The following is a 17,182-nucleotide window of genomic DNA, read 5'->3' as shown; positions in this document are numbered from 1 at the left end:
TGTCATGTTTTTGGAACAAAGTGGGCTGGTTTCAAGGGCTCACTGTGATGCCAGTGGGTGGATTTATGGATTTTTGCAACCCTTTTTTCCACTGAATATGGGTGGATGTGTGTTCGGTAAGAAACTCACACTGAGTGCATTTAGTTGCATGGGTGTTAAGATTGATGGGAGCAAGAGGAACATGGGCTTGTATTTTAACACTGATGAAAAAGGATATTTCTTCTAAGGTGAAGTAAGTTTCTTTTCAGAACATGGGCAATTTATTTTTTTTAAAGGTATTTGTCCACCAGAGGACTCATTTCATGACAAGTCACAGCAAAGTTGTGCTGCATCCCATCGTCTCCACTCCACTCCTTCTCATGCAAGATCGAGGCCATTTGCCATTATTGCCACCAGGTGCAGCAGAGGGGGACTTTCTGATGATGCCCACTGTGACAGTATCTCCTTGAAATCTGTATTGATGGCACAGAGAACTGATCTCAGGGAATCCATAACAGGAAAAGTTGGAAGAGTGATTCAGTTCTCCATTCACCTCCTCGATGTTGGCACTTACGAAATTTCCCTTGTTTAAAAAAGCCTTTACAAAATTCCGGGGAAGGGACTGAGCTTTCCAGCACAGATGTCAATCCCCTGCCTTAGTCCTGCTGAAGGATTTTTGTGAAAGGCTTAGAGTCCAGTTCTTAGCTTCATTGGGAATTGGGAAGGGCTCCAAATAAACTCCAGCCTGTGCAGGCTCCTTCAATACAACCTCACGCTGCTGCTGCAGCTACATGGACCACGGGGCTGAACTGGGCATTTCTTAGGCTCTTAAAAAAGCCATGTGCATTAAAACACACACATGGAGTGTTTTAGCACTAATGTGCATGTCTGAAAAATGGGAAATGTGTACTAGATGCGCTTCAGGTGCTCTGGGAAACAAAGCAGAACGCTTTCTGAGCACAGGGTGGAATTTAACACCTACGGAGCCCCTGTACTTGTTGCTGGGAGGTGGCCATGTAGATGGGGTCTGAGCTGAGAGGGTGCAGAAGACTTCAGGTCTGACCCTGTCCTCGTCTGCCCCTCTGCAGGAGGCAGGAGGTGAGTGGCGAGACCGCCAGGATGCTAAACCTCCTCCTGTACCAAAACCTCCTTACTTTATTAGTTCTACCCTTAGAATATCCTTTTTCTTTATTGTAATTTTCCACAGTGAGTAATTTCATTATTGAGGAGAGGGCTGGGGGAAGCACATCCATGAGATGCCTCATGCAGCAGATGCAAGAGAACTGTGCAGGATGCGCTGAAATACTGTGTGCTGCCACATCTTGTCTTACTGGGATGAGCTTGACCTCCAAATCTGGGCACAAGAGGAAACTCAAGGTTAAGGGATGGATGCAGCCTCTCTTTGCCAAGGCTGATTAATCTATGTTGAACTTCTTATACAATTTTTTTATTATTTTTATTTTTTATTATTATTATTTTGAGGTAGCACATGTTAATTCAGGCATTTCTGAAATATGGAGCATCTGCTGGTGGGTGGCTGAATACAGGAGGGACTGTGTCGATGCTATCCATTTGTTCCTCATTGTCCCATACTGGAAATGTAACGGGAAATGTTAGCATCCTTCCTGCTGGCAATGGACATGAGCCACAAGAGCCTAGTGTTTAGCACTGGGCACGCACCTGAGCTGCTCTCCCACCCAACAGGGGAAGCTGAAAATGAAGCAGCAGCGAGCTAGGGCTGGCGATGCTGAGCTCCAGGTCCAGCTGCATGTGCTGTAGGCAGGGTGCGATCTCCCCAAAATACAGCTGAAAAGACAGCCAAAGCTGGGCTAAATAATGCTAGTGAAGAGGATGTGAAAAATAAATAAGGGAGTGGGAAGGATTTGATATACTGTGATTCTGAACCAAAAAGCTGTGTGCTCCGTATTTAATGCATCGTGAGCACATTTATTACTGCCTCCCAGTGTATTACTGTCTCCCAGGGCTGCCTGGGAGAGAAAGTGTTGTATCTGTAGGGAGAAAAAACATTAAACCTGGTACTATTTTACCATGTTTACTAGGGATAAAATGTGCCACCTCCGATATCAGAGCTGGACTCATCGGAACAGTCACCCACGTGTCTATTCAGAGCCAGGTGCTGTCATTGCTCCAGTGCCACTGACTGTTACTGGGCGTAATTGTAATTAGTAATAGGAAGTCCGTTCTAGAGCAGTGGTTTTTGTTTTTAATAGTGACTATTTTTAAAAAAGTACTCTATTTATTTATTTTTAAAGCTTGACATGGTGATTAAAGCCCTAAGATAAAGCCTTTGAATTACAGCCCCATTTATCAGGATGCTTCAAGCTGTGGCTGCAATGCTGGGAAAATCATGTCCTGACTGCGGCCCCTGCATGCTGCCAGCTCAACACGTGCCCTCTGCAAACTCTCCTGCAGGACACGGGGCCATCACACCCTGAAGTGTCCTCCTGTGGGCTTTGGCTTAGGGCAGCCACTGCTCTGGCCTCAGCCACTCTGGGGACAGTGTGCGTCCTTGGTGGCTGCAAATCGAGGGGTGCCAGCGCGTTGGTGTGGTTTAAAGAGCATCAGTGAGGGGTGAGAGAACTGCAGTTTGGGTCACGTTCCGCAATCCCATGCACCAGCACAGTCCCAGAGGTCCCCAAATTGGCAGCATTAATGCTCCAGGAGCTAGGATTGGTGCTCAGGCTGCATGTAACAGACCAAAGGGATGCAGCTGGCTGGGAGCTCGTGTGCACACAGGGTGCAGTGCCCCTGAAGCCCCTCTTGCACTCCATCTTGGGCACCACTTTGCCACCCAGTCCAGGCCTAGGGAAAAAGCAACACCATGTGTTAGGGCTGTGCAGGGGAGATTTGGGCACGGCTGCGCATCTCAGCACCTCCCTTGGCCGCCACCATCAACAGGAGGGCGGCGTTAAGGACTAGAGGGGGTGGCAAAAATTCACGGGAGAAAACTTGCAGCTTCCCCTCCCACCAAACCATTCCCAAAGGAAGAAAACTCATAGCCACAGGCTGCGAGGTGAAGCAAAAAAAAACAGTTTTTATTGTGCCTGGAGCAGAGAGACCACACGGCTTGGTGCACAGATGGAAATGCTGAGCTCCTGCTCAGCTCACTGCGGTTGGGGCACGTGGCCCCGGTTGGTGCCAGCTGAAGCCTCCTTCACTCCCTCCTCGCCCCATGTGAAAACCAGGCAGGAGGCGTCTGCCCCACTCCCCCCTCTCGCTCAGGGTTTCTCCCCCCGTGCTCGGTGTGGGGCCACCTCTCCCCTCCCGCAGGCGGCTCGGGCGGGCTTTGAAGAACTCATTTATTGGCTCGCAAACAGGCGGTCGCATCCGTCGAACTCGATTTAAGACCCAGTGTGTACAAAGTCACAGTCACGGCTTGAAGAGCACAAGGCAGCACCCTCGGAATAATCATGAAAAGTCCCGGCGTATGTACAGCTAAGTGCCACCTCGAGTATTCACAACACAGTAACGTACTGCAATTAGTCGCTTAAAAGTAGTTCCCTAGAGAAACAACCTTCCGCTCCGGCTGCGGCGCAGGAGGGGAGCCCCCCGCGAGCGGGGCCGGAGTCTGTCCTGTCCGTCCCATCCGTCCGTCCCATCCCATCTGTCCGTCCCGTCGTGGGGGGGCCGCTCAGTGCCGCTGGCAGGTGTGCAGGCGGGAGGCGTCGGGGGGGCCGTGGTCTCGCTGCAGGCGGCACGCCAGCCCCTCAGCGCATTGGCAGCGCTGGAAGATCTCCAGCCCGTGGGCGCCTTTCCGACGGTGCCTGGTGCACACCTGCCCCTCCCGCAGCACCGGCTTGCAGATCTTGGACCAGAAGTGGCGGGCGCAGCACAGCCCGGCCGCGCAGTCCGACGAGCGCAGGCAGAAGTCCCCCTCCTCACCTGCGGGGCCGAGCGGGGATCAGGGCGCTGAGCGCCGTCGGGGGGCTCTGGAGCCCTTCGGGAAGCGCTCCCACCACCTCCGCCCCCCCGGGGCTCCCCCTTTCCTCTTACCTTTGCGGGCGGGCAGCCAGGCGGGTGCGGGCGTCCGTCGGGGCAGCGCCTCGGCGCCGGTCTCGTCCAGCTCGGCGGCGCCGGGAGGGGACTCGGGGGGGGTGCAGAGCCCTGGGGGAGGCAGCGCGGTCAGCCGCGGGGTTCGCCGCTCCCCTCCCTCCCTCCCCTTCCCCTCCTGCCCGCCACCCCCCGGCCCCCGCCGCCCCTCACCGTTGCTGCAGGCCGTGCCCGGGCAGCACATGGCGTCGCGCAGGCAGCGCTTGCGGCGTCTCCGGCAGGCGAGGCAGAGCGGGGCGCCCCCACCGCGGGCCGCCCCCCCGCAGAACTCGTCGGGGCCGCAGTCCTCGTCCTCGGTGCACGGGAAAGGCTACGGGCGGCACAGCGGGGACCCCCCGGTAAGAGCGGGGCCGCCACCGGTGCGGGCCCCCCCCTCTCGACCCTCCCCATCCCCATCCCCATCCCCGTCCCGGCTCCTACCTGCCGGGTGGCGGCCGGCGGAGGTTTGTTGCTGCCGTCGAAGGGCGCGGCGGCGGCGGCGGGGGCGGCGCTGGCGGCCGCTCCCCCCTTGATGGCGTTGGAGCTGAGGGCGCCGCCGGGCGCCGCCGCCCGCCCCGCCGGGGCCGCGCAGCTCAGCGCCGCCAGCAGCGCCACCAGCGCCCGCATCGTCCCGTCCCGTCCCGTCCCGTCCCGTCCCGTCGGTGCTGTCGGTGCCGTGCCGCTCCGTGCCCTGCCGTCGGTGCTGCGGCTCCCGCGGCCCCCGAGCAGCGCTACCTGCCCGCCCCGCCGCCGCCTTTATACCCCGGGGGCTGCCTCCTGCGCCCGCCCCTCGGGGAGGCGGCCGCGGCGGCCGCGGATGGGATTTCAAAGGGCCCCGGGGGGCTGTGCCGATGCCCCCACCCCACAACGCCCCGCCGCCCCGAGGGCTCCGGCATTGGCCGCCGGCCCGGGAGGGGGATTTCGCAACGACGGGGGCAGCTCCGCGGCCCCCCCTGAGCACCCCCCTCAGACCCCACCGCCAGATGCGGCCGCGGCTCCGCTGCCTGCAGCATCCCCCCCGACCCCCCCGCCGTCCCGCCCCGTCCCGTCCCCATCCCCATCCCCGTGCCTGGGAGCCGCCGTGGGGAGCGGAGCCCCCCCCCTCAGCCCCCTCACCCCGCTCCTTTGGTCTCCCAGCCCCGCGTCTGTCGTCGTCCCCCCCCCTCCCCGTCCCAGCTCCCTTCCTGGCGCCAGCGCAGCTCTGCAGGAAGCTGCAGAGAGCCGGGATGGGGGGGAGAGGAGCCCGCCCCGTCGGGCCCCCCCCCCGTGCACTCGCCTGACCCCAGCCCGCAGAACCGGACCGGGGGGGTTGCGGGGGGGTCGTCTCTGGGCTCCCTTTGATGCGCGGAGATCAAAGGGGGGAGCCCAAAGGGGACCCCCCCCCGACCCCCCCCCCCTCCCCGCTCCCTCGCACCCACCCGTCGGGGCGCCCCGCACCGCCGCGCCCCCTGGCGGCACCTCCAGCGCCTCTGCCTGGAGGTCGGGGTTAATTGGAGAGGCTTTAATTGGCTTGGCGGATCGGGCCGGTACCTGCCTTAGGTATGGCCCCAAAGCCCCGGCACAAACATATGCCCCCCCCCCCCCATTTGCCGTCGCATCTCGGCTCCTCGGTAGAAAACCCGAAGGGGGATACGAGGTCGTGCAACGTTTTGTTTGGTTTTTGTTTGGCTCTCCCCTCCTGCGTTTCGCCGTAAACCTGAGCAAAAAGCCCGACTGAGCAGGAGAACTCTCCCAACCGAAGAAAGAGAGCAACGCGCTGCTCAAAAGTAATTATTTTTATTTCAACTCTATAAAGTATACAACAGGCACTCGGCAATTACAGCTGCAGGGAAAATACAGAGCAAAACGAAAGCAGTTAAGTTCATGAAAAAAAGTTCTTCAATCTACATCAAAAGAGTGCAACTGGTCGACGACCATCGGATGACAAGACAATTTTCTGACGGACAAGAAAACTCTTTTATGTAGAATCCATTGTAAGAAGAAAACCAGAGAAATCAGATTACAAAAAATAAAGGACCAGTGTAAAAACGGCATAAATCGGACTCAGGGTGACAGGCAACTCCACACAAAATTTTCCTTTTGCCCGTAGAGCCTGAGGCTGGCTGAGTCCCGGTGTGATGCCCGGCAGCTTGGAGAAATGGCATCGCTGGGGCCTTGCCTCCACGATGGGCTGCATGGGGGGCTGGCGGAAAGCACAGATCCTGCTCGGTCGAGGGGCTCAAATGAGCTACTGCGGCGTTTCTTGGGGGGGCACCCGGTCTCGCCTCAGAGACGCGAGTAGCACACAATGGCAATTCACCTTTAGCTGCTCATCGCTTTTCGGGGCAGAACATTTGTCGTGGGTTTTATAAAATACGGTACACTGGAGCCGGACTGCACTATGGGCTGGATCTGCACAGCTTAGCGAAACAGGAATACCTGTATACAGACTGATAGGATGTCATATATTAATTTGACCCGCACATACATTTATACATTTCACAGAAATGACTCTGTATCTCATTAACAGATACACAGCTCTGGTACATTTAACAGAAATAAGAGAACGACTTCATCATTTCTGTAATTCATCAATATTATATAATAAAGGCTTATAAATTGTTAGCAGAAAGAACTGTAAAAAGCAGCAAGCTAAGAAAGGACAACATTTTGAGGTGTGTTTGTCTTTGTCATGCAGCATAACACCAAATTTGTATTTTTTATAGGATGCCATGGATTTAAGGCACTTGCAACAATGCCAGATAGCTAGTCATGTTCTAAACCTATGGGACAGATGAGTAACAGTACAGTCGACATAAAGTTTAATAATACTGACAATTATGACATTAATTCAAGTCTACTTCGATCTAAAAACATTACATTACAAATAAGAAAATGAAGTAATAATGCCATGGAACTCTAAATAAAAAGTTATATGTGTACCACAAAATATCAACACGAAAATACCTATTTACATAAATATTTGCTTGTGGTCCTGTTGTTAAATAAGAGTTTGCTATGGATAATGCAGCACTGTAAGAAGCTACAGATCTTCTGTATCTTATGACACCAATCCTAATACGCTTGTTTTAAATACTGCAGCTGATTTCCCCTTGCATAAATCCACCGTTGTCCCATATATTAAAAAAGGAGACAAAGAAAAGACAGTAAGTGGAAACGCAGAGGCAATCAGTTGTTGTGAATATATATATATATATTATGCAACTCAAATATATTACTTATAAATGAAGGCGTCTATAATATACATATGCTAAGTATGTCATTTAAAAGATGCTTAGTAAAAGTGATGGAAGTCGAGTGAGGTGTTTGATACCAAAACAAATTTATATTCAGTACAGTGCATGCCACATGATGCAGGTCTTGAGGTGTGTGGCACAAGGAAAAACGGATAGGAAGAAAGGAAATAACTCATCAGCCCATTTTAAAACATTCTTCCCATAACATTTCTGGGTTGCCCCCAAGGGGTCGTGATGCTTCTGGCAACCCTTTGCTCGACAGACAGCTGAATCTCAGCTACTCACTGTGACTGTATTGAGACAAACTCTTCTGGATGTACTTCTGTAGAAAGCCAACAAATGCAACGAGTTTTGTCCTCCACGGTAGCCACAGCACTGAGTGAAAAAACGGGGGGGACGTGAATAACAAACTCAGCTTTCATGCAGCAGGCGTGTGACTGCTTGTTTGCTCGGATGACTGGTGACTGTTTTAGCCCTAGTGTTCAGCGTTTGCTTTCAGTCCTTTGGATTGAAAACTAAGTATTTGCTCTACACGAGTGATTCCTGGTAGGCGTGGTTACTGTCTTTTCCCTACCATTTTCAAGGCAAACAAATTTTAATATGATGCTGCATGGGACGGATGAGCAGCGGAAAAAAATAACTTGACGTTATTGTGCAGATGACGTTGCCTCGCCCTTCTGCATAACTATGGAGAAAATTCAGCAGAATGGACTGGGTTTGAAGGGCTCTGTGGTGACCAAGCTCTTTAGGTTGCTGTCAAGCAGCAGACATTGTAGATGCTGTCAAGGAAGCGGAGGTATCATCTTTTTCATATGTTCTATTAAGACTATGGAAGTCACTTCCATTAGGAACACAGAAAAGATTTAGCATTGGAGAAATTATTTTTTACCGTTAAAACATACGTTTTCTGCACACTATGCAAAAATGGTCAGCAAAAGTTGATCTTTTGACTTCCAGGATATGTAACCGCTCTTGACAACTCTGAGATGAAATGGGGCAGCATTTGTTACTTTGGGAGCAGGGTCTGTTAGAAAGCTGATGTTTCTTGTTGGTACAATGGGATAAACTTTTAGACCCGTGTACAATGCAACGAGTAGAGCTTAGGGATATGGTTTAGTGGGGACTGTTAGTGTTAGGTCAGAGGTTGGACTCGATGATCTTGAGGTCTCTTCCAACCTAGAAATTCTGTGATTCTGTGAGTAGGCATATAGGACGGTATTGCCTTCTTACATCTGTATAAACCAGAAGAGACTTCACTAGAGCAAAGGAAAAGCAGTGGAAGTCAGGGGAAGGAAAGCATACATGTACCAACATCCTTCTCCCTGGCTTATTTTTCACACAAACCGATCCAGCTCTGGCCATCCCTGTGCCTTAAATGTGGTCACTGGGGTCTTGGTACACTGGTGATAGGCAGATCGGTAACTTTTACAAAACAAACCCACATGAAATATCAGATTTCCACTAAATTACACCGACTTTTCTGTGGAGCTCCTTCCAATTTAGTTTGGTGAGACGTTAGGATTACATTTTTATGGGCAATGCTAAAAACAGAGCCAGCAAACTGGCCCTCCACCACATTTTATATTGTTTTAATTAGCTTTGTAATAAACATGGAAGAGATGCAGACATGGAGACATAAACTCATCTGTTCTAAGAGCATGATGGAGAACGATGCCTCTTGCTACATATTTCTGAAATGGTGGTTGACTGAATAGGTATATTCACAGATGAAGGATGTACGTAGCACCTATAAAGTACATTACGGGTCTTATATTTTCCCTTTGGGTTCTAAAAAGGTAAAAGTTAAGCTTAGTTTTATGCCTAATAGCTAATCAATAACCGGTTAATAGCTAACCAAAAGGCCAGTTGGCTGCTGTTGCTTTATTATAGGACCATTATATTACTATTTTATAGGTAAAATGGGTAATTTTATGATTTCTTTCCATGCATTTATGTTTTTGTACCAAAGGAAAGGAAAAAATGCAAACGTCATGTTACGTTATGTTCTCAGCTCTATGAGAGAAGCGACCCATATCTGCCTTAACAGGATCTAGAGCAGTTGTGCTTTTGTTTTACCAGATTAAGTAAAAATTCTCCAAAAGATAGAGGAAAAGTAACATTCATTCTTGTCATGAACACTGCTTGGAAAGAAAACGGACAAATATTACCACTGCTTTGACATGAACTCTTTGACCAGTACCGTTGCTGTCCTCCTTTGTTCCTACACTGGCCAACAGCAGAAGACCTACCTAGTTTGGAGTGTGGGAGAAGCCCAAATCCTGTACTGTATTTACCTACAGCACTTAATAAATTACTATTGATCCTACTGATAAAGCCAGTACCTTGCAGCTAGAATGAAGTGTGTCTTACACTACGTATCTTTCGACTTTTGTAATTAGAGCGTAGCAAGATCGTTGCAGTGATAGAAAACATGTTTCTTTACTGGTGAAAGGCTTTGCATCAGGACCACCATGTCAACTGCTATATTAAGTTTGAACATAAAACATGAAGAGCACTATTGTCATCTAAGCAATAAGTCCTAATGCCACTGTAGTTACTGTAGCAGCATCAATCAAGGCATCATGGTGACCCCGAGCACGAATCCTCCCCAGTTCTTTCAGTTTCGCTGGCAGCCATGTCCCAGGAAGCTGTCTTCAGCAAGGCAGAAGCAGGTAAGAGAAATACATTAAAAATCTATGTCCCATCCTGAGTTGTCGTCAGGGGGTGGTTCGTCATTGTCCTCAGGGAAGCTGTCAAAATTGCTTGTGTCTGTTGGAGATGCAACCTGTGGAAAGGACAGAGTGACAAGATGGGGACCATCATCAGAGCTGGTTTTTGGACCTCTACAGACCTCTTGACCTCACAGTGATGATCATGCCAAAGCATTCAGTGGTTCTTTTTATTTACTCTAGTCCCAAGGATACAGCTAAGCAAGGATAAGCAAGGTGTGGCAGCAGAGAAGTTTTGCATTCAACAACTTTTTGCTGAATCCCAGGAGGACTTTCCACAAAATCCCCACTGGTTTCCTACTGTCTCTAATGACCCAGGCCCTCTAGGGCTCTGCCTCAGGGGGAATTTTTCCACCCATTGCAATAAAGTTGGCAGAAAAGACTTGAAAAAGCCCCTGTGTTCCAGGAGCACCTTTCTTCCCCAAAGCCCAAGATTTCCAATTTATGACTTCAGGATCCTGAATCTGAGGTTGTCAGCTGGGCCTCCGTTGCCTTCTAGCTTCCTGACAAGTATTCCTCCGCCTACAGAGCCAACCAGACAAACTAATATTCCTAGGATGTTTCTGAATTTCCAATTATCAATTTTGACACAAATGACTTTGTTCTAAGCTACAGCGCAACCAACCATGACCAGGAGAACAAGGAAGCAGAGAGCCTGAGTTTCAGCTAAGGTTTATGAAGGCCAAGCAGAATTACTTGTTAGGAAATAACGTCATTTAAAATCTACTGTAGCTAGATGGTTTCTATTTTTATTTTTATTTTTTGCTTCATGAAGATAATTGAAACTTTATTATAATGAGACCCTGACACATCCAATGCAATTGAAATAAATGAAACAATACAAAAAGAGACCAGCAGTTCCTTACAGGCCAAAATAATCAGTGTCAGACTGAAGGAGTATGTTGAGCTGAAAAGTAGCCAGAGCAGACTGGAGAGGACAGCACTTGCTGTAGCAGTGCTGCGTAGGAAATGCTTGCCATATTTTTTTCCCAACCTGCAGTCCAGGAGACGTATTTGATGCTGGATATGCTGGATAACTGCTCAGCTGCATCAGAATTTACCTGCGGCTGATAATGTCAAACTCCTTGCATACTCTACTCACTGTGAAAAAAAACACTACTGTATACTGGATTTGGCATTTATTTGTTTATTTATTTATTTATTTATTTTAGTTATCTGGGTCTGTAATTCCTGTTCTGGGAGATGGGCTCTATTTTGCCTTCATCTGACAAAATAAAAAAGGCGGAGTATATCCAAGACAATTGTAGAGTGTTTCTATTTTTTTTTTCTTTTTCTTAGAAGAAATATGATCTAGAGAGAAAGGCTGTGTGAGTTGTCACTCTGCTAACTGACATTCTGTGTTGCTAATGCTGTTGGGAATGACTCTCCACAGCTCTGTGTCACCCGTATGTGGCCTGCGGTCCTTCATGATCAGAGAAATGGGAACAAAAGTCTTTCTCAATGCCCTCTCCAGCCAAGAAGGGATACTCCAGATATATCTCTTGTCCATCCTAGAGGGTAAAGCGCAAACATTGGTATCATCTGCCCGGTCACTTGCCAGCATAAGAGCTTGTGATGAATTATGGTGAAGAGATCTGCGTGTCTTTCTCAAAAACAAGAGCCATGATGCAAGACAGCAAATCTTTGGAAGAGTCAAGAAGTAGGAGTAGCTTTTCAGGACAGCTTCCATCACAGATTTTTAATCTGTGGTATCAAAGCTCAGCTGCTCCTCAAAGCAATGTTCTAGCAATGATCTATCCTAAAATCCTGTGGAGCGAGGGCTAAGGAGTAGGTTTTGATTGCCTCAGTGGTAGTACACAACTGCTGATGAGAGTTAAAGAAACTGTGAAAGGCCTATTTCTGAAAACAAAACAAAAGCTAGTCTCTATGTTTAGCCCTTCTGGCTCCTTTCCAGCTAGGGAGGAGAGGTGCAATGAGTGAAGGTAAAACTCTACACAGTTTTGGTCACTTTGCAGATATGGCCATTACTGAGAGTTGGGTCTTCTGCCAAAGCAACCGAGCTCCTTGAGGAAAACAAGACTGAGCAGGACAGACAGCTTCAGGGTTGAAAAACTGTCAGCGAGGTTTGCTAGGTAATGGAGGCACATTTTATAGAGGATATCAAGAGTATGTCCAGAAAAAATATTCGTCCTAAGAATTCTAGGAAAGAAGAGTTGTGTTGCTTTGGGAATGGGGCAGTGTATGGCTGTCAGCACTGGTAAGTTGCCCTGGAAGAATGGTTGAGTCTTCTGAAGAGGGAAGAATGCTCCTGTCTTATTTTGGACAGCCCTGATGTTGGTGTACCGGCCAAAAGGATGGTGGTGTGCTGGCAGCAGATCACTTTTGGGACCATTGCAGACATGTCCCTGGTAGGATGGCACCAGACCCAGGAATATACATCCCAATGATGCCAAGAAAGACCCTTTCCTGATACAGTGTTGGACCTATGTGAAAAAGCTGAAGAAATGTGACTTGTGCAAAACAGGCTAGAGAATGGCCTCTGGGCAATGCCGAAAAGAGTAGAGACAATTTCTGGTGGTGGAGAAATGTCATGGGAGAAATTCATGCCCGTAGAGAGTAGATATTATTGAAGTCACTGCTGTGGGTTGTTCTATTTGAGGGTTAGACATGTAGGGCTGATACATGTATTAGGTAAAAGCAGTGTTTCAAATGCTCTTGCTAACTAAAAAATCCACTAAAAAAAAATAGAAAAAATATTTGGGCATTTTCATCTACGTTGGCATTCTGCACAGAGCACAGGCAAACCAGGAATTGAAACTGGACATAAAGGAGTAAACCTGATTTCACTGACTTGAAATATGGTGGACAAGTTAACAGTTATTGAAAAGTTAATAGCCATTAAAATCAGCTTAACAGAAAAAAAAAAATAAAATAAACAACCACAATTTTGATGTATAAAATATTTACAAGCTGTTTGGTGATCCTGCTTTATGCAAACATTTACAAAGTCCTGATTTCTCCTGCTGCCTGTCACTGACTTCTGTAGTCCATAGGGCAAAAGGGGGACACAAAACCTCCTTGTTCTTTCATAGCTGTTAAGAAAGCTTTGGGATGGCAGATTCAGCCCCGGAGCTGTGCCTGCTGTTGCTGCAGGAGGTACAGGACCACGGACAGACTGAGCAAAGGGGTGCAATTAAGTACGATTGCTAATGTCATTCTCTCACTGATCCATTGGGAGAGGCGCGGAGAGAAAGGGATTAAATTGAAACAAGGAGGGGAGGCTGCCGAACAGAAGGGGCCAAGGTAATTTCTATCAGCTAATCCTGTTTGGTTTCTCTTTGCAGCAGGCTTTGTGGGTAAAGGGCTCACAAAGACATCAAAGGAAGAGCTTTGCTGCAAAGGAAAATGAGTAGAGCTGTCCCTCCGAGACTGCTCCCAGTTAAACATAAACTAGTCGGTAACGGGGCTTTTCATGTAGGACACGGATGCAGGAAAAAAGGCTAAAAAGCACAAAAGAAAAGACAGAAGGAAAGGTTAATGCAAAAGAAAGGGAGATGGCATACAAATCCCACTTGCCCATCAAAAACAGGAATAAAGGAGAAAGAAAGAGGACACATCTGAAAAAAGGGGTGAAAGTAGCAGCTCTCTGCTGGAATGTGAAAAGTACATGAAGAAAAAAATGCAGCAGGTGAAAAAGAGAAGAAAACATAATAGTGAGTGATTCTGCCCGGGCAGCAGAGAGCATTTCATCACAGTCATGCCCTAAATGACTTCCACTGGAAGAGAATGGCAGGAGACAAAGTATAGGTGAAAATGTGCCTAAATGGACTTTATTTTTATATAGGGTTTTGCTCAATTTTTTTCTCTGACCAGCATATTCAGATTAAATAAAGAACATGCTAACTATAGTGTATTAGTGCCTGAAGCTCACAAAATTCGTGTTAAAGAGACAAATTGCTTGGGAAAGAGAAATGAAGTAGTAAAACTTACACTTGGTATTATAGGAGGTGTCAGTGTCCCTTTTCGTAACCCTTCCCAGTTAAAGCCTTCAAACCATCTAGAAAGGAGAGAATAATAAAGCATGTCGGGAAGTTAGACATATGGCTAAAATATCACATAATGAAATTTAAATTGCTTAAACAGTGGGTTTTAACTCCTGCAGAGATGTTCTTCAAATGGTCAGATTAGCCTTAGTTATTTTTCCTGTCATGTTTATATTCGCTTTCTCAGCTGAAAATGGATTCTGTGTTGCAACCCAGTGGTGATACCATGGCAAGTACAAATTACAAATGCTCAGAAGAAAACTGTTCCTCACTGAAGGTGTCCTGGCATTTGCTCTTTCCTTCCTATCTGGCCAGTCTGTGCCAATATGAGACCCCTAACGTCCTTTCTTTCTATGAGATTGGATGCTCCAGCCTGCACAGGGATGCTCTCTTCCTGGTTTGGGCACCTCAGGTTTTCTTGGGTTAAGGGTGAGCCCTGAGCTGAGCTCACCCTCAAAATGTCCATCCAATGCATTTGTATTGCTTTGGGGATAGGAGCAGAGTAGGACGAGCACAGATGGAAGAGGTAACCTTCCTCTGCAGTGGTCCCTAACTTGTTTTTTTTCTCCTTTCAAGAAGTGTAAAAACTCTTCAGTAAATTTCTGTAGCAAAACAGACCTTATGTAACATCACTTAAGAACTCTCTCCCATCGAACCAAAAGGTCTGATGAATTAACATTATGGGTAGAGAGAAAGTTTGCTGGGGATGGAGGGGAGAGAAATGGAGGAAAACCTTGGAAAATGATTCTGCAAACCAGAGAAATCCAAGCAGGCAGTGGCTGAGTTGGATTGTTTCCAAATGCTCTTCTGCATTCAAGTAATTAAAGTGTAATGGTCAACGTGCAATGTATTTTGGTCATAGGCAAGGCTAGAAACAATATCAAAACACAGGAAAAAAAACATCCAACGCAAACTCAATTACAATTTAAAGCATACTAGACGGGAAAGGCCAAAGGAGTTTGAGAAAACTGAGTCTGGCAGAAAATGGAAGTGTTTGAAATGTATGTTTCTGTGGGTTCAAATGATGGATGGCTGGGGAATACACTTACTTGTGCTTTTGGATATCTTTCACTCCGTTTTTCAAGTTCCCTAATCTTTCTGATGGATTGTCCCTATAAAATGAATAACAACTTAGGTTACTTTCTTAATCCTTCTGAACAACTCATTTCTTTACAAATAAGAGAAAAGTGATTATATTTTATGCATTTACCTGCATAGTTTTTTAATTAAATTAGCAGCATTTTTGGCAATCTTCTTTGGAAATTCAATCATGTCAATTCCTCTTAATATGATATTATAGGTCTTCATGGGGTCTGGTCCTGAGAAAGGGGGACTTCAGAGAGGAGAGAAAAAAATTGTTAAAAGTTTGTCTTTAAAATAGCATTAAAGATTGATAAAAAAAACAAACAAACAAAAAAACAAACAACAACCAAGAAAAACAGAGTACTCTACTGTGAAATGAGGAAAGGCAGGTGACAAATAGGAATGGTTTGCTTTGTATGATCTTAACCATTTCTCAGCCAAGGTGCTTTAATAGTGTCAGAATTTAAGTGATGCTGGCTGGAAGGAAGTACCAAAGAGTAAAGTACTGTTTTCTGGAGCAGCACATGCCAAATCTTGTTTCCATGAAGACCGACGTCCCAGCAGCCTGGGGAACAAGGGTCCTAGATTTGCTCACTGGCTTATTCTCAATTTGATGTTGTGACCTGCTTTTAGTGGGGATTAAGGCTTCCATTGGTTTAACAGAACAGGGACAAGTTCACTGAAGAACAGCAGTATGTGAACAAAGAGTCCCTAAAGGCAGATGCTACAATTTGCTTGCTTTGGGCTGAACAACGAGGCATGTGCTCCTGCAAGGTGGCAAGACGTGAGGTCCCAAACACAAAACAGGCTTCCACTGTTTTGGGTCCACCCTCAGAGCTGCTACACAGCTTAGGTGATGGATCCTTTTCAAGCTCCTGTATCTTTGGTGGATGACGTAAGGAAGTGCAAGGAATCCAAAACTGTCAAAATATGCAGTAATGTATGCATTCAACTTTTGCAACTAAACTAAATAAGGGAAAGGGTGGATATGGGGTCTCAAGCTCTCATAGTGTCAACTCTACCTCCTCCTTTTCAGATGTGCAGCATCCCACTACTGCACCTCCTTGGTTGAATTACAAACCCTTTCACTGCCATGTTCAGCTCATTCTCAGTTTACAGGAGCCTGGGGACAAAAATGAGGGGGGAGTTCTGATGACATGTCACAGCATTTCCTAAAAAGCCTGTTCATATCTTGCCATTTGTGAGATCTGCATGGAAACTGTGATTTAAAATGGAAAACTAATTATTAGGTTCAGCATCACAGTGTTGAGGCTTCACTGTGCCATTACAGCACATGCCTGCTCTGAATCTTTCCCGTCATCTAATCAGGGTGACAATGGCAGAAATATTTGGATATTTTTTCAGCAGCTGCGCCAGCTCCAATGCCCATACCTGCCAGTCAGGAGTTCATACATTAGGATTCCCAGTGACCAGTAGTCTGCTGAAATGTCGTGACCTTTGTTCAGGATGATCTCGGGGGCTACGTACTCTGGAGTTCCACAAAAAGTCCATGTTTTCTTTCCAAATCCTATTTTCTTTGCGAAGCCAAAATCAACCTGTGAAAGGAGGAGAATAGCATCAGGGCAGAGCAAGAGAGGGAATTTCAGCCATGCACTCGTTCCTCTTGAAGTGAAGCAATGCAGAAAGAAGATTTCCTTATGGGAATATTATTGCAACTAAAATATCATGGGTTGTTCAAGAACCAGACAACTGCAGCGATCTTTTTGCTGATTTACCCATCATAATACAAAAAGAAGATTCTTGTGAGAGAAGAATAAATGCCAACACCGAGCATTTCTTGGACTATGTAACTTCACATCATTGCAGATCAGGTTGTTTTGTTGTTGTTGTTGTTAAAGTCCCAGCTTTTACCTGAGCAAGAGCTATTCAGGCTAAATAGAGACCATGGCAGCATCTGCTGAGAAGTTCAGATTTCTATCCCAATCCAAAGAGCTTTGTAGTAACAATTTATTTGAAAATGATGCAACATGCTGGTGGGATCACAAGCCTCAATGTACCCTTATAGCATGCACCAGAGCATGCTACAGGCAGTTGTGGAAAGTGAGACTACACAGGGAACCAAAGCTGTTCTTTGGGGCCC

General features: G+C 47.2%; 2 protein-coding genes across 11 annotated transcripts in view; both read right to left on the bottom strand.

The window, feature by feature from the left end:
- Window positions 1–3,002: 3,002 nt before the first annotated feature.
- DKK1 (dickkopf WNT signaling pathway inhibitor 1) lies at window positions 3,003–5,050 on the bottom strand. The gene is made up of 4 exons (XM_027460718.3): window positions 4,471–5,050; window positions 4,204–4,360; window positions 3,994–4,104; window positions 3,003–3,882 (listed from the first exon to the last, which is right to left on the bottom strand). Exons 1-4 carry the CDS (start codon window positions 4,654–4,656, stop codon window positions 3,632–3,634), a joined length of 705 nt encoding a protein of 234 aa, XP_027316519.1. The 5' UTR covers window positions 4,657–5,050; the 3' UTR covers window positions 3,003–3,631.
- A 739-nt stretch (window positions 5,051–5,789) lies between these two features.
- PRKG1 (protein kinase cGMP-dependent 1) overlaps window positions 5,790–17,182 on the bottom strand; it is a 450,310-nt gene continuing 438,917 nt past the window's right edge. For all 10 annotated transcript variants that reach the window (XM_038180896.2, XM_038180894.2, XM_038180893.2 and 7 more), the window contains 5 exons: window positions 16,474–16,637; window positions 15,209–15,331; window positions 15,048–15,110; window positions 13,946–14,012; window positions 5,790–10,050 (listed from right to left, as the gene is read on the bottom strand). In XM_038180896.2, coding sequence (XP_038036824.1) covers window positions 9,952–10,050; window positions 13,946–14,012; window positions 15,048–15,110; window positions 15,209–15,331; window positions 16,474–16,637 — 516 coding nt within the window. In that variant the 3' untranslated portion in view covers window positions 5,790–9,951. The remainder of the gene's footprint in view (window positions 10,051–13,945; window positions 14,013–15,047; window positions 15,111–15,208; window positions 15,332–16,473; window positions 16,638–17,182) is intronic.

Source organism: Anas platyrhynchos, chromosome 6 (genome assembly GCF_047663525.1).
Source record: "Anas platyrhynchos isolate ZD024472 breed Pekin duck chromosome 6, IASCAAS_PekinDuck_T2T, whole genome shotgun sequence".
NCBI lineage: Eukaryota > Metazoa > Chordata > Aves > Anseriformes > Anatidae > Anas > Anas platyrhynchos.
This window is presented reverse-complemented; position numbering and strand designations above follow the sequence as displayed.

Excerpts from the sequence above, each read along its gene's own strand:
- DKK1 (XM_027460718.3), bottom strand. The coding sequence starts at position 4,656 with ATGCGGGCGCTGGTGGCGCTGCTGGCGGCGCTGAGCTGCGCGGCCCCG. Across the intron at positions 4,361-4,470 it reads CGCCGGCCGCCACCCGGCAG|CCTTTCCCGTGCACCGAGGA; the intron begins GTAGGAGCCGGG and ends TGCCGCCCGTAG. Across the intron at positions 4,105-4,203 it reads GGGCACGGCCTGCAGCAACG|GGCTCTGCACCCCCCCCGAG; the intron begins GTGAGGGGCGGC and ends TGCCTCCCCCAG.